At 41.3% G+C, this 22653-nt stretch overlaps 2 protein-coding genes across 2 annotated transcripts in view; one reads left to right on the top strand and one right to left on the bottom strand.

Annotated features, from left to right (window-relative positions):
* Positions 1 to 1994: 1994 nt before the first annotated feature.
* On the bottom strand, positions 1995 to 22369 carry CCT4 (chaperonin containing TCP1 subunit 4). The gene is made up of 14 exons (XM_003830871.6): positions 22043 to 22369; positions 18688 to 18740; positions 17146 to 17235; positions 14156 to 14264; positions 12737 to 12879; positions 11262 to 11383; positions 10789 to 10921; positions 9964 to 10103; positions 7071 to 7167; positions 6873 to 6983; positions 6329 to 6459; positions 5953 to 6187; positions 3322 to 3435; positions 1995 to 2579 (listed from the first exon to the last, which is right to left on the bottom strand). The coding sequence occupies exons 1-14, from the start codon at positions 22167 to 22169 to the stop codon at positions 2565 to 2567; spliced, it is 1620 nt and encodes a 539-aa protein (XP_003830919.3). The 5' UTR covers positions 22170 to 22369; the 3' UTR covers positions 1995 to 2564.
* The window catches only part of COMMD1 (copper metabolism domain containing 1), a 247265-nt gene continuing 246975 nt past the window's right edge, over positions 22364 to 22653 (top strand). Inside the window, exon 1 of the mRNA XM_034953229.2 lies at positions 22364 to 22504. The gene's annotated coding sequence lies outside the window, so the exon portion shown is untranslated. The remainder of the gene's footprint in view (positions 22505 to 22653) is intronic.

Raw genomic sequence — 22653 nt, 5'->3', positions numbered from 1 at the left:
TGTTCATACTACTCTTGAAACCTCCCCAGTAGCTGGGATTACAGGTGCCAGCCACTACGCCCGGCTTTTTTTTTTTTGTACCTTTAGTAGAGACGGGGTTTCACCATGTTGGCCAGGCTGGTCTCAAACTCCTGACCTTGTGATCCACCCGCCTCGGCCTCCCAAAGTGCTAGGATTACAAGCGTGAGCAACCGCGTCCGGCTGGAAGAATTCGAAGAATGCTGCTATATAAACTATTTGTATTATTTAGGCATAACCTAAGAACAAAAAGCTTTGTGCTGTTAGGCTGGGCATGGTGGCTCACGCCTGTAATCCTAGCACTTTGGGAAGCCAAGGCAAGGATAGCCTGAGCCCAGGAATTAAACGCCAGCCTGGGTAACACAGCAAGACCTCGTCTCTATAAAAAAAAATACAAAAATTAGCCAGGCATGGTGGTGTGCGCCTGTAGTCCCAGCTACTAGGGAGGCTGAGGTGGAAGGACTGCTTGAGCCTTGGAAAGTTGAGGCTGTAGTGAGCCATAGTTGTGCCAATGCATTCCAGCCTGGGCGACAGAGCAAGACCCTGTCTCAAAACACATAAAACAAAAACACTTGGCTGGGCATGGTGACTCATGCCTGTAATCCCAGCACTTTGGGAAGCCGAGATGTGTGGATCACGAGGTCAGGAGTTCAAGACCAGCCTGGCCAACATGGTAAAACCCCATCTCTACTAAAAATACAAAAACTAGCCGGGTGTGGCGGCATGCACCTATAATCCCAGCTACTCGGGAGACTGAGACAGAACTGCTTTAAACCTGGGAGGCGGAGGTTGTGGTAAGCCAAGATGGCGCCATTGTACTTCAGCCTGGGTGAGAGCAAGACTCCGTCTCAAAAAAACAAACAAAAAAAACTTTCTGCTATCTGGGTGCAGTGGCACAGGCCTCTAGTGCCAGTTACTTGGGAGGCTGTGGCAAACTTGAGCCCAGGAGTTTGAAGTTATAGTGAGCTATGATCTTCGCACATGAATAGCCACCACACTCCTGCCGAAGCAACATGGCAAGGCACTACCACTGAAAAAAAAAACATCTTGTGCTGAGTAACTGACAGATGTTTAAATATGGATTAGGTATTTTGACTTATGATTTTAAGATATACCTGATTCAACTGTTTTATGGCAGCTAGAATTAACATATTTCACATGTTCTTATCAAAATGAGGAATAAATTGAAGTACTAAATTCCAGATAATACAGAAATCTTTATCTAAAAATATTAGACACTTACCAAGTTAGGTAACTATTTCAGTTTCATGATGAACACAAAAGGAGCTTCAGACTGTTTGGCTGAAATCCTTTCTCCACAATGCTAGAGAGGGGCCTAGTTGCTTTCATGAAACTCCTTGTGAAATACTCAAGGAGATGGTAGCTGAAATACCAGATTGTGTAGGCCAAACTTTTGATCGACCTTAAAAGGTCTAGCCTTTACTCGAAGGTATGAAAGCTTTTACAAAAAGAGTGCTTGACTAAGTGCCTTTAATCCCAGGGCTTTAGAAGACCAAGGCAGGACTGTTTAAGGCCAGGAGTTCAAAACCAGCCTGGGCAACATAGTGGGATCCCATTTCTGGGAAAAAAAAAAAAAAAAAATATATATATATATATATATATATATGTATGGGGATGGTGGCACATACCTGTAGCTGTAGCTATTCAAAAGAATAAAGCAGGATTCTTTATTCTTAGCTTAAGTCCAGGAGTTCAAGGCTGCAGTGACCTATGATCACGCCACTGCACTCCAGCATGGGTGATGAGCTTTTCTCTAAAAAAATAAAAATATCACTAGACTTCAATATGTGCGAAATAAATAGATTGGAAGGTGGCTAAAGGGAAGAGACTAGTTACAGATTTGACACTCTTCATGGTGAGATGACACTGATACTTAGATCAGGACAGTGGCAATCAAAATGTTTAAAATCACTGAAACAAGACATTAGTTAAGAAACCCTTTTGTATAAGTAAGATTTGCTACATATATGTATATACTTTTATTTGCAGAAGGAATCCAACACAGCAGTCATTATTACTGGGAAAAGGAATTAGGATGATAAGATAAAAGGCGGCTTTCATTTTTCATTCTCTTTCTGTACCATTAACTTATTTTTGTTTTAATTGGGCAGCCTCCCAAGCCAAAGTAGGTTCAGAGAGGTGCCACTTGTATCATTAACTTTTAAGACAGCATATATATTACATGTTGGTAGTTTTTAATGCCAGTGAGCATTTACCAGTGATGAGCATATTGGGCCATTTTTTTCCTCAACATGTAAACTCACTTTTTACGCTTCTTTTATTAGTTTTTCAAAAGTATCAGAAATAACAGAACATTGGGAGAAGATAAATCGATCTGCCTTTTGAAACCAAATATTTAGTATTTTCATTAAATTGTTTCAATACAACTTCAGGCAAATGCCAACTGGAAGACCAAGCCCAGAAATTCAGAGGAAATAATCTTCCAAACAAGGAACACCAAGGTGATCTTCTTCCATTCCAGCCACAATACTGGTGATCATAATGGTGCTAGTCAGTTATCCAGATTATCGAGTGTTTACCTGATAAGAGAAAAACTTAGATTTCAAAACCTGTAATGACAGAATTTTAAAGCTGGAAAATGTTTAAGGCAATTAATAAAAGGAAAACCTGTATTAAGAACTGCTGTCACCTTGATGACTAGCAAATATTTATCAAAAGTAAAAACTTGGCCGGGCACGGTGGCTCATGCCTGTAATCCCAGCACTTTGGGAGGCCAAGGCGGGTGGATCACAAGGTAAGAAGTTTGAGACCAGCCTGACCAACATGGTGAAACCCCGTCTCTACTAAAAATACGAAAATTAGCTGGGTGTGGTGGCACATGCCTGTAATCCCAGCTACTTGGGAGGTGGGAGACTGAGGCAGGAGAATCGCTTGAACCCAGGAGGTGGAGGTTGCAATGAGCCGAGATCATGCCACTGTACTCCAGCCTGGGCAAGAGAGCAAGACTTCGTCTCAAAAAAAAAAAAAAAAAAAAAGTAAAAACTTTTTAAAAAACAATGGCCAGGTGTGGTGGCTCACACCTGTAATCCCAGCTACTCAGGAGGCTGAGACAGGAGAATCACTTGAACCCCAGAGGCAGAGGTTGCAGTGAGCCGAGATTGTGCTACTGTGCTCCAGCCTGGGCAACAGAGCAAAACTTTGTCTCAAAAAAACCAACCAACCAACCAACCAACCAACCAACCAAACAACAACAACAAAAAACCTTTAAAAAATATATGCCTTTTTGACCTCCTAAAAAATTTGCAACCTGCAAACACTTACCACATCATCTATTTTCAGAATGCTCCGAACAGTTTCAGTTGCAAGAGTCAGAGCACTGACTGATACCAACAGAGGCTGGACAACCAGTTCCTCCAAAATGTTGGAAATACCACCCTGCAAATCAAATCAGCACAAGTTGCTTTTAGTGTCTGTAATAATACACATCAGCAGCCACGTGGTTACCAGTGTACCTCAAGACCTAAATCTAGTTTTCCTTCTGTCTAGGAAGATTAGAATATGATACTCTACTAAGCTTTTCTCTACACTGTGGGATGTTATTTCAATTAAAATTTGGAAAAACTGAATTAATGCTGTAGTCACCCAATCCTAACTACAGGCGCCCACCACCATGCCCGGCTAATATTTTGTATTTTTAGTAGAGACAGGGTTTCACCGTGTTAGCCAGGATGGTCTCGATCTCCTGATCTGCCCGCCTTGCCCTCCCAAAGTGCTGGGATTACAGGTGTGAGCCACGGCACCTGGCCACTTATTTTTAAATACTGGCAAAATTAGCAAAATGATCACAGTAGTTAAAAATTATGATAACTTGGCTAGGTGCGGTGGCTCACGCCTGTAATCCCAGCACTTTGGGAGGCCAAGGCAGGCAGATCACGAGGTCAGGAGATCGAGACCATCCTGACTAACACGGTGAAATCCTGTCTCTACTAAAAATACAATAAATTAACCAGGCGTGGTGGCATGCACCTGTAGTCCCAGCTACTCAGGAGGCTGAGGCAGGAGAATCGCTTGAACCCAGAAGGCGGAGAGTGCAGTGAGCCAAGATTGCGCCACTGCACTCCAGCCTGGGTAACAGAGTGAGACTCTGTCTCAAAAAAACAAAACAAAACAAAATATTATCTCTTTAATGTTTAAATCATCTCTGAATTTTAATTCTTAATTAGATCAACCCCAGTCTACTCTATAGTCTCGTATTTGCCACCTTAAATTCTTCATTGCACCATCCTACTTCCCTTTATCCCGGGATTACTCCTGATGGCCTCTAACAGGCATCCTTGCTTCCAGTCTTCCCTTCTTAAAATATTCCTGTCCTTAGCCTCTTGCTTAAAAAAATCTCATCCTACTTCCCTTTATCCCGGGATTACTCCTGATGGCCTCTAACAGGCATCCTTACTTCCAGTCTTCCCTTCTTAAAATATTCATGTCCTTAGCCTCTTGCTTAAAAAAATCTTTAGGCCCCACACAGTGGCTCACACCTATAATCCTAGCACTTTGGAAGGCTGAGGAAGGCAAATTGCCTGAGCTCAGGAGTTCAAAACCAGCCTCAGCAACACAGTGAAACACCGTATCTACTAAAAAATACAAAAAAATTAGCCCGGCCTGGTGGCGGGCGCCTGTAGTCCCAGCTACTCAGGAGGCTGAGGCAGAATTGCTTGAACCTGGGAGGAGGAGGTTGCAGTGAGCTGACAGTGCTACTGCACTGCAGCCTGGGCAACAGAGCAAGATTCCGTCTCCAAAGAAAAAACAAACAAACAAACAAAAAACACTTCAGTGGATCCCAACTACGGGAAGGAAAAAAAAAATGGCTGGCTCAATAATCAGGGGCCTCCTCATTCTATTAATAGTTTTTTTTTTTTTTGAGACGGAGTCTCACCCTGTCGCCCAGGCTGGAGTGCAATGGTGTGATGTTGGCTCACTGCAACCTCCGCCTCCCCAGTTCAAGCGATTCTCCTCCCTCAGCCTCCCGTGTAGCTGGGATTACCGATGTCCGCCACTTTGCCTGGCTATTTTTTTTTTTTTTTCATTTTTAGTAGAGACAGGGTTTTGCCATGTTGGCCAGGCTAGTCTCAAACTCTTGCCCTCAGGTGATCTGCCCACCTCGACCTACCAAACAGCTGGGATTACAGGCGTGAGCCACCACGTCAGGCCTATTAATAATAGCTTTTATCTGATCTTTCCAACCTTAAAGCCCACTATACCACTAATATATAATCCCAGCTCTACACAGGTGAAGAACTGCTTGGTCCTTCTCGCCTGTAAAACCACTGCTTACCCATCTGGAATTTCCTCATCCCCTACCAACCAAAAGTGCATCTTCATAAAGCCTTCCCTAAACAGATAGTTCCATCCTTTGGAGTTCTGTACCATACAGACAATATAATGTTGGACTGTCAGTTCTTTCCCATCATGTGTTTAATTTGTCTCCTCAACAAAACATTAATAAAAAGAGATATTATTACCATATGATTACCTTACACAACTACATTAGCTCATGCTAACTAGGGCAATGATTTTTTATACAGTCTTTAGTATATGCCAAGCATCTATCTAAGAGCTTGTTAACTAGAAATGCATTTAATTCTCACAACAGGCCTATGAGGGAACTATTAATCATCCCTGTTTTTACACCTGAGGAAACTGAGGAACAGACTAAGTAACTTGCTAAAAGCTAGTCAGTAAGTGGCAGATTTAATGAACAAATAATACTTCCCCCTAAGGTGTCACCATCTTCCTTCTCACTCAATGGCATAGATTAATTAACATGCAGCAGGCCTCATATTTAAATCCAAGATTATGCTTTTCATTACAGAGCTTTCCATTCAACAGATGACTACAAAGCTTTTAATATTTTAAATTAATCAATATTTTCTACATTAGAGATTAAATGATTACCTTTCGGACATTAATGCCTGCAGTTTTTTCTCCCTGGGCATGCCGGTTTCTTAGTTCTGTTACTGTAGAAATGGGATTCAGGCCGGCATTTTCAGCTAATGTAGATGGAATGACCTCCATAGCATCTGCAAAAGCACGAACGCAGTAGGATTCCATACCACTCAGTGTTCGTGAATATTCAGTTAATCGTAGGGCCAACTCTATTTCTGGAGCACCACCTCCTGCAATAAGAGCCCTGAAATTCACAAATATATTTTTAGCTTATTTTATCCAAAAGAAAATTATTTTTAATAATTTGCTATTTATATTTTTAAAAAATAGAATACAGTAGTTTTAATGTTCAAAATGTTACTTAATAATGTAACACTGACATTACCTCTTCTTCACTAAACAACGAATAACACATAGGGCATCATGAATGGAGCGCTCAGCTTCTTCAATCACCAGTTTGTTAGAACCACGAACAACAATTGTAACTGTTTTTCCAGGGCTGGCACAGCCTGTAATCTTCAGTAAACAAATTCCAAATTAAGTATCTGAAGGGTTAAAAAATCCCCACACCCAGGCCGGGCACGGCGGCTCACGCCTGTAAACCCAACACTTCGGGAGGATGAGGTGGGTGGCTAACGAGGTGAGGAGATCGAGACCATCCTGACTAACATGGTGAAACCCCGTCTCTACTAAAAATACAAAAAATTAGCAGGGCGTGGTGGCGGGCGCCTGTAGTCCCAGCTACTCGGGAGGCTGAGGCAGGAGAATGGCGTGAACCCGGGAGGCGGAGCTTGTAGTGAGCCAAGATCATGCCACTGCACTCCAACCTGGGCGACAGAGTGAGACTCCGTCCCAAAAAAAGAAAAAAAACAACCTAAAAGCCCATACCCAAACCTAAGCAAATACAAATTTAAGTGTAATACTGTTACCTTGAGCAGTTTGCCAGAACCATTTAAATTGACCTCCTCAGCTAACTCAGCAGAACCCAGCATGTCAGCAGTAAATTGGTCAATATGAGCAACTGGCTTGGTTCCAATTGTCTGGAAAAAACAGTCAAATCCACAAATTAAGACAACATTTATCTAATTATCAGACATTTTCCACAAATACAGATGTTAATGTTTTACCTTACAAATAAATTCAATGTCTTCTCTTTCAATATCCTTAATCACCATGATCTTCATTTTATTCAGAAAGTGTAATGCAAGATCACTAAGAGCATCTCTAAAATACAAAATCAGTGATTATGTCAATGCTAGGTTAAAAGAAAAATTTTGCTCTTCAAATGCCTTTAAGATTTTAATTACTGTTTCTTAAATGGCCAATCATTATTTCTGAAGAAAAATGCTTTAGTTTACTAAGTTCATAAGGTCAAAATTAAGATTTCCAATTCTATTGGAAATTTTAGTACAATTCCAGTATTAAAATGTACTCTGTCCCCAATGACACTATAAAACACACAAAATAACCAGGTCATTATTTTTTCCCCATTTATTTATTTTTATTTTTTTTGAGATGGAATTTTGCTCTTGTTGCCCAGGCTTGGAGTGCAATGGCACGATCTTGGCTCACTGCAACCTCAACCTCCTGGGTTCAAGCGAATCTCCTGCCTCAGCCTCCCAAGTGGCTGAGACTACACGCTCCCGCCACCACACCTGGCTAATTTTTGTATTTTTAGTAGAGACGGGATTTCACCATGTTGGCCACGCTGGTCTCGAACTCCTGACTTCAGGTGATCCACCCGCCTTGGCTTCCTAAAGTGCTGGGATTACAGGCATGAGCCACTGCACCCAGCTCATTTATTTATTTTTAATAGAGACGGGGTCTCCCTATGTTGCCCAGGCCGGTCTTGAACTCAGGGCTCAAGTGATCCTCCCACCTCGGCCCCACAAAGTGCTGGGATTATAGGCATGAGCCACTGTGCCTGACCTCATTTTTCTTAACAAATGAGCACATCTTGGGAAGTGAAACCTTATTAATACTTCATGAATTTAGAAGTATTAATTCAGACTCCACAAATTTACACTTCCCCATGAACTGTGAATAACAACTCTGTGATACTAGAAAGGTAGATATTACTACTATCCCTATTATACGGATAAGCAAATTGAGTTTGGGGGGCAATTTACTCAAGGTCAGTAGCTATTATATGATTGGGATTAGAACCAAGTCTTCTGAGTCTTCAAAGACTATATAAAATGAACATCCATAGTACATTCTGGCACATTAATGGAGTAAACGGGAATGCGTCTATTAGGAAAAAATACTGGCCAGGCACGGTGGCTCATATCTGTAATCCCAGCACTTTGGGAGGCCAAGCGGGGCAGATCACGAGGTCAGGAGTGCAAGACTAGCCTGACCAACATGATAAAACCTCATCTCTACAAAAATTAGCCAGGCGTGGTGGCACGTGACTGTAATCCCAACTATTTCAGGAGGCTGAGGAAGGAGAACTGCTTGAACCTGGGAGGCAGAGGTTGCAGTGAGCTGAGACTGCGCCATTGTACTCTAGCGTGGGTGACAGAGTGAGACTGTCTCCAAAAAAAAAAAAGAAGGAAAAAAGTGATCTGTCAAACTTCAGAGAATTCTTTTCATCTAGGGACTATGCAGAACATTCCCCCAAAAAGTACCTCTAAATGACAAGGCAAGCAATTGCATAGACCTTTAAATAAATTCCACTTTTAACTAGGTAATTAATTCTGCAACAAACATGGCTTTTAAAAGAACAAGGCTTGATGTTTAGGACCTTGGTCTAGGTAAGATTATATATCCTACATTTAAAAGGGAAGATAGGGCCGGGAGTGGTGGCTCATGCCTGTAACCCCAGCACTTTGGGAGGCCAAGGCTAGCGGATCACCTGAGGTTGGGAGTTCGAGACCAGCCTAACAGAGAAACCCCGTCTCTACTAAAAACACAAAATTAGCCGGGTGTGGTGGCACATGCCTGTAATCCCAACTACTGGGGAGACTGAGGCAGGAGACTTGCTTGAACCCAGGAGGCGGGGGTTGTGGTGAACCGAGATCGCACCATTGATTCCAGCCTGGGCAACAAGAGCAAAACTCCATTTCAAAAAAAAAAAAAAGGAAGATTATGCACTTTTTATCAAAACATAATAATGCTTTTCCAGCTTGTAACTACAAGGAAAAATAATGATACTACTAAAAAAAAAAATGCAGATTTCTGGTGGTTTACCCAACTCAAATGTTTCTATAAAAATTGCTCTTAGAGGCTGGGTGCGGTGGCTCATGCCTGTAATCCCAGCACTTTGGGAGGCTGAGACAAGTGGATCATGAGGTCAGGAGATCGAGACCATCCTGGCTAACATGGTAAAACCCAGTCTCTACCAAAAAAATGCAAAAAATTAGCCAGGTGTGGTGGCACGTGCCTGCGATCCCAGCTACTTGGGAGGCTGAGGCAGTAGAATCACTTGTTGAACCCAGGAGGCGGAGGTTGCAGTGAGCCGAGATTGCACCACTGCACTCCAGCCTGGATGACAGAGTGAGACTCTGTCTCAAAAAAAAAAATTAAAAAAAAAATTGCTATTAGAAGTGTGGTTTAGACTCTAAAAACTGCATGCTTTCTTGGCCATGTTCCTTAAGGGCTCCACCCTGAAGCCAATAATCTAAGAAATAAGTTTTTTAAAAAGCCAAAACACAACATTCTGGCAGTTAGTTGGCTATTTAAAAAAACCTACTTTTTTTTTGTAAAAGAAAATTACACCTTTATTGTTTTAAATTTATAAGTCATATATTTGTTTAAAGTGCTTTCCCTAGACATCTTAACTGAACTTATACCATTTGTTCCCTTGGTCTGAGCAAATGATGGTACAATATTGAGGCTTAACATTTTACCTGTGCTTTTAAAATAAAAATTCCCCATTTCGTTTCACCTAAGAGTTGTCTGTTAAGAAATACAAACTTAGAGTAAGTGCTTAAATCATATATTTTATCAGAAAAAATAAACTGCTAGTGGAGATCCAAAATTATCATTAAGGGATGAACAAAATAAATAGCCCCACACCTTAGAATAGACTTCTGTATGAGAAGGACATTACATCCTGTTTTTTTAATTTGCTTCACTAAATTTAAAATATAGGCTCTCTCTTCTCGCAGCACTCGGTCCATCTGGGCATAGTCAGAAACCACTATTTGATTATCCATCTGTTTAGAAAAAGAACATCATAATTTGCATTGTAAGATATTTTAAGTTTAAAAGTAGAATTTTAAGCGAAAATACTATGTACTGTATAAATTCAACCAAAACTATATCAAGTAATAAATTATATAGACATGCACAGAAAAGAGTCTGGATAAGATACACACCCCAAACTTGAGTCTTTTATTTTCAACTAAGTACATTGGTATCTTACTTTTTTGCAAGTACATTTTTTATAACCAAAAAATATAAAATGGTTACCCTAGTTGTTTTCAAAAGACGGGGTCCCTCTCTAATCTGTGTGAATTTGTAAATTAACAGCAACAGTGAAAAGATGGGGTCCCACTATGTTGCCCAGGCTGGAGTGGGGTGCAGGGACTATTCACAGGTGATGGAATAGCACACTGCAACCTCAAACTCCTAGGTTCAAGCAATTTTTCTGCTTAAATTTCCCAAGGATCTGGGACTACAGGCATCATTGCAATCGGCTAGCTCTCAATTTCAATATCCCAACTGAGGATATAGACTTGTCACTTGTGGCACCAACAATTTCTATTTTTGTCTCAATTCTAGTAAGTCTTTTGAGATCTGCTTTAAATCACTAGTAGTATTTTCTATTTTTAATAAAGAAATGCCTGAGTTATTAAAAAGTTAAACACAGAGAACCAATTTCATTTGGATTCTACTTACGTCTGTTTTGGGAGCAGATAAGCAAAACTGAATAAGCCCAATCTTGGCCTTTTCAACTCTGGTTATGCCAGAATTTGACACTTTTTGGGTGAGAACCAGCCCTTCCACCAACTCACAGTCATCAATTGTCCCACTAAGAATAAAAGAAAACAAAGAGGGGTAGTTAAGAGGGAGTGGACATCTGTATGTTTAATAGATGAACAGATTAAAAGTCATCAGTCCAATAAAGTATGATTCAGCCTCACATTTATTATTGCCCCATTCCTGGATCTCTTTGATCCACTGCTGTCTTACTAACATAAGGTAACATAAACAAAATCTCCAGATCCCCATACTAATACAAATTCTCACGAAAACAAAACCAAAAAGAGAAAAGAGAGCTTTGTGACTTTCATCTAAGTGTTTTTATTTATTTTTGGCAACCTGATACTCATTTTCAAATTTTTATTCAAGTTGTAATTAGAGATGCTTACCCAAGCTTCTTAACTATTTTAATATCTCTAAGATCTACACTGGTGGCTGTGGCTGGGTCAATCACTTTCATCACTGCATTTACACTCATTGGAGAAAGCAGACTTGAATACTGAGAAACCACCTAGAATTATTAAAAAAAAAAAAAAGTTACCTTCACAGTAGAAAAAGTCCTAATTTTTCAATGACAAAGATACTTAAGAAAGGCTCTTATAATTTTTGCTGTGGGGTGTGGGTACAAAGAGGGAAACACCCATGAGAAGACAGTCCATAAAGTGTCTTTTCCATTCAGGTTGTCACTGGGGGCACAAAATAAAAACATGTATGCTTGCTTTTTTCTTTTATTAATATAATAGCCGGGACTGTAGAATATCAAAGTTTTACAGGAAATCCAAAAAGCATAAATTTAATTTTACGTGAATATTTCCTATCTAAAATGAATGTGTGAGGAGGCATCAATGTTATGTATGTACATTCCTGATGAGGGGCTGATAAAAATTTCTAACATTTATCAATCACTTAACATATGCCAGGCAGTGGTCTTAGAACTTTACATATTAACTCATTCAATCTTCAGATGGAGAAACTGAAGCCAAGAGGTTAAGTCATTTGGCCAAACAGCGTAGTTAAGTGGTGAAGTCAGTACTGAACAAACACAAGCAGTCTAGACTCAATGCCTAGCGCTTGTAACCATTACGCTATACTATCTGTATTAGTTCTAAGGACATCCAACAGTATCACTTAGTGTCTCTAACACTATCTAACATTCAAACAAAATGAATGTATGGACTTAATACTGATTTTTAAAAGGAAAAAGGATTAGGGGAAGGAAGGGATAAACACAGGACATTACAGAAAACAAGTTACATGAGTTCCAAAGAAATTTAAAAGCACAACACCGCTTTAAGTTTGGTAAATAAGAAAAGCAGCATATGTATTAGTTAAGGGATGGACCACGATGGGCAGCCTGTCCTGGGTTCAAATCTCAGCTCTTTCTGTTAGCGGTCCTTGGATAAGTTACTCCTGTAGATCTACTCTTTTCATCTATAAAATGGGGATATGACTATCTGAGGGCCTTCAAGAGGACAATAAATGTAAAAAACTTATCACAATGCCCACCATATTAAATATTCAATAAAAATTAGCTATACTGCCAGTGATCTATGGCAGTCTTTCTGATTTGGTGGAGGAAAAGGTTTCTTATAGGCAAATTAAAATATCTAGCTTTATCAAAACACTGTTACAATGCATTAAACAGAAAAGTGGAAATGGATATAGTATATATTAAATATTCTAACTCCTTTGTTAGCCTTATGGCTCATTTCCTCTCTTAATCTTAAACCAATTCAATTATACAGATTATAACAGTTACCTAGTCACTCTTGAGACTTAGTATTTATGTACCGTATAGCATCAAGAATCATAGAGTAACACACTTTAAACTAATTTGACAAGTATCCGTTAGTGTTTGTCTCACCTTTGAGTTCAGTGAAGTGGTTGCACTATTTAACAAAGTTTCTCTGTCACTCAGTTCCACAGGTCGAGACATGTCAGTCAAGATTTCAATGCCCTTTTCCAGGGCCTTCTGGAATGACTCAGAAATGATGGTTGGATGAATCCCTGTAATTTGTGAAAGTCTAGTTATTTAATTGTAACAGGTAAACTACACATTTGACATGGCTTAAAAATTTTCTACTCAATGTCAAAGCAAGCACAAATTTAACTATTCTTAATTACAAACTTACGCTTCAGTTGTAATACAGTGGCTTGAATAACCTGCTAACTATGGCTAATAATTTACTTCCATCCAACTTAAAATAGATTACACACTTATTAATGCTCTTAAGACTAAAACCAAATTTTATACTCTTTTTTTTTTTTTCTGAGACAGGGTCTCACTCTGTCACCCAGGCTAGAGTGCAGCGGCCTGATCTCAGCTCACTACAGCCTCAACCTCCCAGGCTCAAGCGATCTTCCCACCTCAGCCTCCTGAGTAGCTAGGACTGCAGACATACGCCACCACACCTGGCTAATTTTTTTGTATTTTTTTTTTTTTTTTGGTGGAGACAGGGTTTTGCCATGTTGCCCAGTCTGGTCTCAACTCCTTGGGCTCAATTGTTCTGCCAGCCTCAGCCTCCCAAAGTGCTGGGATTACAAGTATGAGTCACCGCACCTGGCCAATACTTTTCAAAATATCACAAATCTACATTATAAGTAGAATAAGTGATTGGATAGTCACTACTATAATTAAATACCATTTACTAAAGCAAGGACAATCCTGACTTTCTCTCCCAAATCTTCTTTCTTGTATAAGAGTCCAAGATTAGTAATATTTCTACCACTCATTTCTTTTTTTTTTTTTTTTTTGAGACGGAGTTTGCTCTTGTTGCCCAGGCTGGAGTGCAATGGCATGATCTTGGCTCACTGCAACTTCTACCTCCCGGGTTTAAGTGATTCTCCTGCCTTAGCTGGGATTACAGGCACGCGCCACCATGCCCGGCTAATTTTTTGTATTTAGTAGAGACTGTGTTTCACTGTTGGTCAGGCTGGTCTTGAACTCCTGACCTCAGGGGATCCACCCACCTTGGCCTCCCAAAGTGCTGGAATTACAGGCATAAGCCACCACGCCCGGCCTCTACCACTCATTTTTGAACAGCGAAATTCAATTGACTTCCATTCAAAAAGGAGCCCAGCAAATATCAGAAGCCAAAGGAAAATTTCTTCTAATTTCTATTATAAATATAGCAAAATCTAAAACTTTAAAAATTCTTGGTAAAAAGATTAGTTATTCCAAATTAAATCTTAAATCCCATATTACTTACGAATAACTTGGCTTTTCCTAAAGTTTGTTCTTTTAAACTTTTCTTTATTCAGTAATAAAGTACATCCTACCCACCTTTCTGAAGAAGCTTGGTACAAGAATCTAAGAGGGAGCCAGCAATGATGACTACTGATGTGGTGCCATCTCCTGCTTCTATATCTTGAGCCTTAGACAGCTCCACCAGCTAAGTGAACAGAAAATGCCAAGTTGCTCAATGAGAAATGACAGAACCCAGTAACACCTAATTCAAATAATCACAACAGTGTCACAAACAGAATTTGAGGATGCAACATGATTCCTGATTTCTTCTGATTTGTTGTCTACCTTGGGTTTCATTTAAAATTAAAGACTAGTAGATGATCTCCAGTTCAGATTGTGGGTTGTCATCTCCCCCTGCCCTGCTACTCAAAAGTTCCAATTAGAAAGCAAAAATATATCGTAAGTACTCTATAGAACTGGAAGCTAAGAAAAGGGGCATTCCAGATGAGACTAGAGTATCAAAATTTTTTTTTTTTTGAGACAGGGTCTTACTCTGTCACCCAGGCTGGAGTATAACAGTGCAATCATGGCTCACTGCAGCCTCCACCTCCTGGGCTCAAGAGATCCTCCTGTCTCAGTCTCCCAAGTAGCTGGGGCTATAGGTGGTGCACGCTAACATGTCTGGCTACTTTTAAATTTTTTTTTTTTTTTTAGACACGGGGCCCCATTATGTTGCCTAGAATGGTCTTCAACTCCTGGGCTCAAAGGATCCTCCTGCTTCAGCCTCCCAAAGTGCTGAGATTACAGGCATGAACCACCATTCCCAGCCTCAGAGTATCACCTTAGAGTCTTTTGCCAAGTTTATTTGAATAGACCCCTTGTAAGTATAACCTGATTCATTAAAAAGCCATCTTTTCATAACTGGTGGATGGCACAACATATGAAGCCTCAGGACTATCCAACAAAACAGCAAAACTTCACGTAGCAGTGAAGTTTTGTTTTATTTAGCAATGCTTTCTTATTTTATGTTCCAAATAAGATGCTTATTTTCCTATAATAAATTATCATTGTTTTCAACATTTTAATAGCAATATTATATATATAGACTTTTGTCACTTCTGGATAACAAAATTTTTTTGTTGTAAAATACTATGTGGTAATTATACAAAATTTGGAAAATACAGAAAGAAATTAAAATGTGTCAACTGAATATTTTTGAAGCAAAGACCATTAATATTTGTATATAGTATGTTGGTTTATTTCCAATCATTTTCTATTTTTTAAGTAAGCTCACAGTATATACGTAATTTTATCTTTTTTCATGTAATGTTTCATTAGTGTTTTTCCTCATAAAAATCTTCATAAACAATTTTTAATGGCTGTATGATTAACATGCTGTGGTATACTATTTGTTTAAACATTTTCTTATCATTGGATATTTTGCCTATTCCAGGTTGTTTCCATTATAAATAAATTTGATCAGTATCTTTGTAAAAAAAAAAAAAACTTTTTAAAAGCCATCTTTACACAACTCAAAGGGATTTTTTTGATAGAAGTTTCTTTTTTTTTTTTTTTTTTTGAGACGGAGTCTTACTCTGTCACCCCAAGCTGGAGTGAAGTGGTGCAATCTCGGCTCACTGCAACCTCTGCCTCCCCGGTTCAAGCAATTCTCCTGTCTCTGCCTCTGAGTAGCTGAAATTAAAGGCATGCACCACCACGCCCAGCTGATTTTTGTATTTTTAGTAGAGATGGGGTTTCACGATGTTGGCCAGGCTGGTGTCGAACTCCTGACCTCAGGTGATCCACCCGCCTCAGCCTCCCAAAGTGCTGGGATTACAGGTACGAGCCACTGCGACCAGAATGATAGAAATTTCTTTCTAATGAATTTGTTTTTGCTTATATGACTTGACACCAGGTTTATGTTTTTAATCTCCTTATTCCTCAAGTGTATGCCAAGTTTCCATGGACTAGTATAAGGTAAAAGAAGTAAAATAATTAGTTTCCAGTAGATTATATTTTTAGACAATGAATTTTCTTCTGTGGACACATGAACTGCTAGGCACCATACCCTAATAAGAACACAATAATCATATGAAAGGAAAAATAATCATTTCCGTGGACAAGTATAAGGTGACTTGTGTTTCTTTCTTTTTTTTTTTTTGAGACAGGGTCTCGCTTTGTCACCCAGGCTGGAGTGCAGTGGCGCAATCACAGCTCACTACCTCCCCCGGACTCAAGCAGTTCTCCCACCTCAGCCTCCTGAGTAGCTGAGACCACAGGTGCGCACCACACACCCAGCTATTATTTTTTGTATTTTCAGTAGAGACAAGGTCTCGCCATGTTGGCCAAGCTGGTCTCAAACTCCTGAGCTCAAGCAATCCTCCCACGTTGGCCTCCCAAAGTGCCGGGATTACAGGTGTGAGCCACTGTGCCCAGCTGTTTTTTTTTTTTCTGGGATTTCACTCTGTCACCCAGAATGGAGTGTTGTGGTGTGATTATAGCTCTCTGCAGCCACAAACTCTTGGGCTCAAATAATCCTCCCACGTCGGCCTATGGAGTGGCTGGGACTAAAGGCATGCACCACCATGCCTGGCTTGATTTGTTTTATCATCACCTCACACCAAAAAGCACAATGTTAGGCACACAGTGTATCCTAAAAATATGCCTGTTCAGCACGAAAAGTGTTCATTGTGCTTAAATATCATGTGATCAAATAAATTTAACTGTTTACCAAGTATCAAATACACTTAAAAAAGAAGACTCATCTGGCCAGGCGCAGTAGCTCATGTCTGTAATCCCAGCACTTTGGGAGGCCAAGGTAGGTGGATCACAAGGTCAGGAGTTTGAGAACAGCCTGACCAACATGGTGAAACCCGTCTCTACTGAAAATACAAAAATCAACCAGGCATGGTGGCACGCGCCTGTAATCCCAGCTACTCAGGAGGCTGAGGCAGGAGAAATGCTTGAATCTGGGAGGCAGAGGTTGCAGTGAGCCGAGATTGTGCCACGGCACTCTAGCCTGGATGACAGAGCAAGACTCTGTCTCAAAAAAAAAAAAAAAAAGACTCACCTAAAATTATACTTACCATTCTGGCTGCTGGATGTAATACTTGCATTTGTTTCAGAATGGTAGCACCATCATTTGTAATGGTTACATCACCTTTTCCATCTTGAATCTAGAAAAAAAATTTTAAAGTTGTATTTCAATGTCACACCTTAATAGTTTTATTAAACTTTTATATTTCAAAATAGAGAAGTTAATTTCTGTTTGCAAAGTACTTAATTTTAAATTCTCTTCCCTTACATTAGCATAATAGTTTAAGAATATGCAATAACAGTCCAATTTTACAAAAGAAAAAAGTGGCTTTGTTGCAGGGTAATCTAAAAGTGAAGAAATGTAGACACACACACACACACACAAAAGGAAAAATATTATAAAGAAGCACTTGCTATCTTTAATAATTTCTTATTAATCAGAAACACGATTTCCACCATGGATGCCCCTAAAGCAGTACCATGCCATGCGGTGAACACAATTCTTACAGTCAACACAGTAACTTTTTTCCTTTTTTGTCCTACAAAAAGGACAATGGCATTTTTGGGAAGGATAGATTTTCAAATATCCAGAGAGGAGAATAATCTGTAGTATCATCCAGATGATCCTCCATATTGTTTTATCTCACAGAGACCCACATTAGGATACAAAGTTACATCCATAAGGAACACTAAACTGAAGTCCCAACACCTGGATTTATAATACTTTCCACTTAACTACATAATAGATATCTATATTTGGGTGTGCATTCTCATTGTTTAAGAAGCATTAAACAAAATATAAATTATAGTTTAGTCCTGTTGACTCCAAAGTAATCTCTCCTTCCTCTAAATTCCAGGTACCCAACACTTTTTACTCTTTTTTTTGGTTTGAGATGGAGTGTCGCTCCATTGCCCAGGCTTGAGTGCAGCTGCACGATCTCGGCTCACTGCAACCTCTGCCTCCTGGGTTCAAGTGATTCTCCTGCTTCAGTCTCCCACCTCCTGAGTAACTGGGATTACAGGTGCCTGCCACCATGCCCGGCTAATTTTTGTATTTTTAGTAGAGACAGGGTTTCACCATATTGGCCAGGCTGGTCTCGAACTCTTGACCTTGTGATCCACCTGCCTCCGCCTCTCAAAGTGCTGGGATTACAGGTGCGAGGCACTGTGCCCCACCCACTTTCTACTATTTTTATTTTATTTATTTATTTATTTTTTGAGATAGAGTTTTGCTTTTATTGCCCAGGCTAGAGTGCAATGGCACAATCTCAGCTCACTGCAACCTCTGCCTCCCAGGTTCAAGCAATTCTCCTGCCACAGCCTCTGGAGGAGCTAGGATTACAGGCATGAGCCACCATGCCTGGCTAATTTTGTATTTTTAGTAGACATAGGGTTTCTCCATGTTGGTCAGGATGGTCTCCAACTCCTGACCTCAGGTGATCCTCCCCTCAGCCTCCCAAAGTGCTGGGATTATAGGTGTGAGCCACCATGCCCAGCCCCACTTTTTAAACAGCACATCTAACCCTCCATCAAGATCTTGTAGTGTGAACAGCAGTGCTCAATTAGTAGTATTCAATGACTCAACTCTTTACCATTTTATCCATTCCTTTTGGTCCAAGGCTTGTTCTAATAGCATCAGCAACCGCTGCAGATGGGGGAAAAAAAAAAAAGAAAACAAATTAGAACTTTTTTTTTTAAGAGACAGGGTCTTACTATATTGTCCAGGATGGCCTCAAACTCCTGGGCTCAAGCAACCCTCCTACCTCAGCCTCCCAGAACAGCTGGGAGTACGGGAAATCAAGACTTCTTAAAGAATAGAGTTTTTTTCCTCTCAAATGATCATTGCGTTCTTATTAGGATATAGTGCATAACAAATCACCATGTCCACAGAAGAAAATTCATTGTCTAAAAATAATCTATTGGCAACAGAGTAATTATTTTTCTTTTAAATGTATGATGCTTCACTTCTGTTAGTCAACGTACACAGTATTATTATTATTTTTTTTTTGAGACACGGTCTCACTCTGTCACAAGGCTAGAGTGCAGTGAGGCAATCTCGGCTCACTGCAAACTCCGCCTCCTGAGTTCAAGTGATTCTTCTGCCTCAGCCTCTGGAGTAGCTGGGACTACAGGCACGTGCCACCACACCCAGCTAATTTTTTTGTATTTTTAGTAGAGATGGGGTTTCACCATGTCGGCCAGGATGGTCTCAATCTCTTGGCCTCAAGATCCGCCTGCCTCGGCCTCCCAAAATGCTGGGATTACAAGTGTGAGCCACCGCGCCTGGCCTAGTATTTGTAATCAGCTTATGGCAGAATACATTTTGAGGATTCATCTCATCTTCCTTCAGATGTCAAAATGGTACAATCTAGTTAGGAGCTCTGAGAATTGCTATTTCCTCCATTCCTTAAAACAGGACAAGCAGCAACAGAACTGTCTAGATCTAAAATACTGATGAAGGAGTATCCTTTTTCCAAAATGATTAGGACCAGAAGTGTTTTGAATTTTGGAGTATTTCAAATTAGGAATGCTCAATTTACAGATAATTCACTTATTTGTTTACTCTGTCTAGTATGTAATCTCTGAGAGCAAAGACTTTTGTTCACTAATGTGAACATGGTATATAGGTGGCCCGCTAACACCGCCAAAAGGGCAAATCACAATGGAAATGCTACAGAGCAAGATACTCTTCTAAAAAAATTCAACAAGGCCGGGCGTGATGGCTCACACTTGTAATACCAGCGCTTTGAGAGGCTGAGGCGGGCAGACCACCTAAGGTCAGGAGTTCGAGACCAGCCTGGACAACATGGCGAAACCCCGCCTCTACTAATACAAAAATGAGCCGGCTGTGGTGGTGCGCATCTGTAGTCCCAGCTAGCTACTCGGGAAGCTGAGGCAGGAGAACCGCTTGAACCCAGGAGGCAGAGGTTGCAATGAGCGGAGATCACACCACTGCACTCCAGCCTGGGGGACAGAGCAAGACAGACTCCATCTCAGCAAACAAACCAACCTAACAAACCAAACAAAAACCAACACTCTCAAATCATAGCTTTTGGTCATCATCAGTATGTTATAAAACATCTCTGCGGCCGGGTGCAGTGGCTCACGCCTGTAATCCCAGCACTTTGCGAAGCCAAGGCAGGCCATCACTTGAGGCCAGGAGTTTAAGATATAACGGGTCATCTTCACAGATAACATAGGTGGCCTTTCCTTCCCACATGCACACCCTCCTCTGTTGTTTCAGTTCTCTGCTTTTGTTTAAAAGGTTGCTAAATTTCCCACTTATTTTGTTTGTTGAATATCAACCATATTATAAACTCTCTTGGCCCCCAAATTTATCTTTTTTTTTTTGAGACGGAGTTTCGCCCTGGCTGGAGTGCAATGGCGCGACGTCAGTTCACGGCAACCTCCGCCTCCCAGGTTCAAGCTATTCCCCTGCCTCAGCCTCCCGAGTAGCTGGGACTACAGGCCTACGCCAACACACCCACGTAATTTTGTATTTTTAGTAGAGACGGGGTTTCTCCATGTTAGTCAGGCTGGTCTTGAACTCCTGACCTCATGTGATCCGCCCGCCTCAGCCTCCCAAAGTGCTGGGATTACAGACGTGAGCCACCCTGCCCGACCCAAAATTTATCTTTCAACATTCTGTTCCTAATCTAATAAATGTAAGCTTCAACTATGGTCCCTAGACAATTATCCTACAAACCTTCGTTTCCAGATGTATTATCTCCTAAACTTCCAAATGACTCCTAAATCTGGCCATTCTGACCTTTCCAACTCATTAGGCCCAAGTTAGAAACTATTACTTTTTCTTACATCCAGCGTTACCTATCTTAGCGCCATCACATTCCCAGTTACTTGGGCTGATGACTGCAAATACATGTAAGGTGTACTTTATATACGTGGGTCTTTATATGCTTTCTCACTGAATCCTCACAGCAAGCCTACACGATGGCTAAAAAGAAATGATCCGATAGCTGGGGGAGATTAAGCCAAATACTTTCCAGGACACCAGGCCTTTAACATCTGCCCCAACCTAGCTTTCTAATCTCACCTCTTCTGTAAACATACTACTATTCTCCAACCCAAAAGAACTACTGTACTCAATATACACTCGGGCAAGATCTCTAAACCTCTGTCCTGACTTTTCCTTCCAGACTTTTCTATTTCAACTCGATTTATCTTAATCTTAACTCTAAAAAGCAAACATTTTCCTCCTCAATTTTATAAGTGAATCTTTGGCACAGAGGTTACAGGTCACTAAGACATGAAGTAACGGAAGCAAAGAATGAAACTCTGGTCTTCCTGATTTCCAACGTGTGCCACACTCTTCCACAAAAAAACCAAATAATTGTTTCTTGATTTGCCTGTTTCACTGCACATGCGGAGACGACATCAATGTAACTTTTCCGCAACTATTTCAAACACGACACGTAAGTCGGTTCCCACATCCATCCCAGTACAATGGGCCCCGCCCCAATTTAGACTCGGAGAGTTCACCCAATTTGTCTCAACAGTTGTGCCAAGTGAAGTTTATTTAATAGTTCTTTAAATAAGAATAAGAAAGCTGAAAGATACTGCGCATTCTACCAGTTCCAATAAGCAATAAGCGACAGCCCTCACGCGTCAGATCCCTAGTGAAGACTGCATGCAATCCTCGGCGTTTTGAACTGCTTTCGGCTCCAATATGAATGATGCACAGTGCAGGATGAAAAACTAAGGGAGACTAAGATGCAAAATGGGGCAAGTCCAAAGGCCTCCATACTCCAGGTTGGCGATCATCGGCAGAAAAACAGAAATAAGGATCCCTCCACTGGGCTGCTTCTACAGGGAGGACAAAAGGGGATCACCCGAAGGAATGGGAAATGAGCCAAACCCGCTCAAGCCCACGATGAGAGCGCAGAGCACAACCCCGCGGCGCCGCGGGTCAGGCCCTGAGAGTGATACCTTTGGCGGCGGAAATGTTGCTGAAGCGGATCTGGGCTGGCTTGTCGCGGTCCTGATAGGCGCCTTTCCCGCGGCCGCCGGCAGCCCCGGCAGTCGCCCCGCTCCGGGGTGCCACATTCTCGGGCATGGCAAACTCCGCTGTGTCTGGGTTGGCTCGGAAAGGACGGATGGACCCGGATTCTGGACGGCCGCAGTGTAATAACGGTAAGCCCTCACCGCCTTCACGAACCTTCCAGAAACCGGCGCCGGCGTCGGGAGGAGGCGGAGGCGGAGAAAGGGGCCTTCCTTGCCGCGCGGCGCTGGCGTGACGTAGGAGGCTGTCCGCTGCGCGCCGGGCGAGGAGGATGCGTGCGGGGGGCTCCGGGCTGGCGAGATTGTACGCCCGGGGCGCTGTGGGTGAAGAACGCCGGGGGAGCCTTTACGCGAGGCAGCAATGACAACGCGCGATTTTAAAGGCGAGTGGTGAGGACATCCGCATTTCCTCACTCCACCTTGCACGACTGTGAGGTCCCCTCCTTTTTTTTTTTTTCTTTTTTTGGATACAGTCTCACTCTGTTGCCCAGGCTGGAGTGCAGTGGCGCAAAATCTCGGCTCACTGCAGCCTCTACCTC

The sequence above is a fragment of the Pan paniscus genome, chromosome 12 (assembly GCF_029289425.2).
Source record: "Pan paniscus chromosome 12, NHGRI_mPanPan1-v2.0_pri, whole genome shotgun sequence".
Classification (NCBI taxonomy): Eukaryota; Metazoa; Chordata; class Mammalia; order Primates; family Hominidae; genus Pan; species Pan paniscus.
The sequence above is the reverse complement of the archived record's forward strand: the minus strand, read 5'-3'. Positions and strand labels throughout refer to the sequence as shown.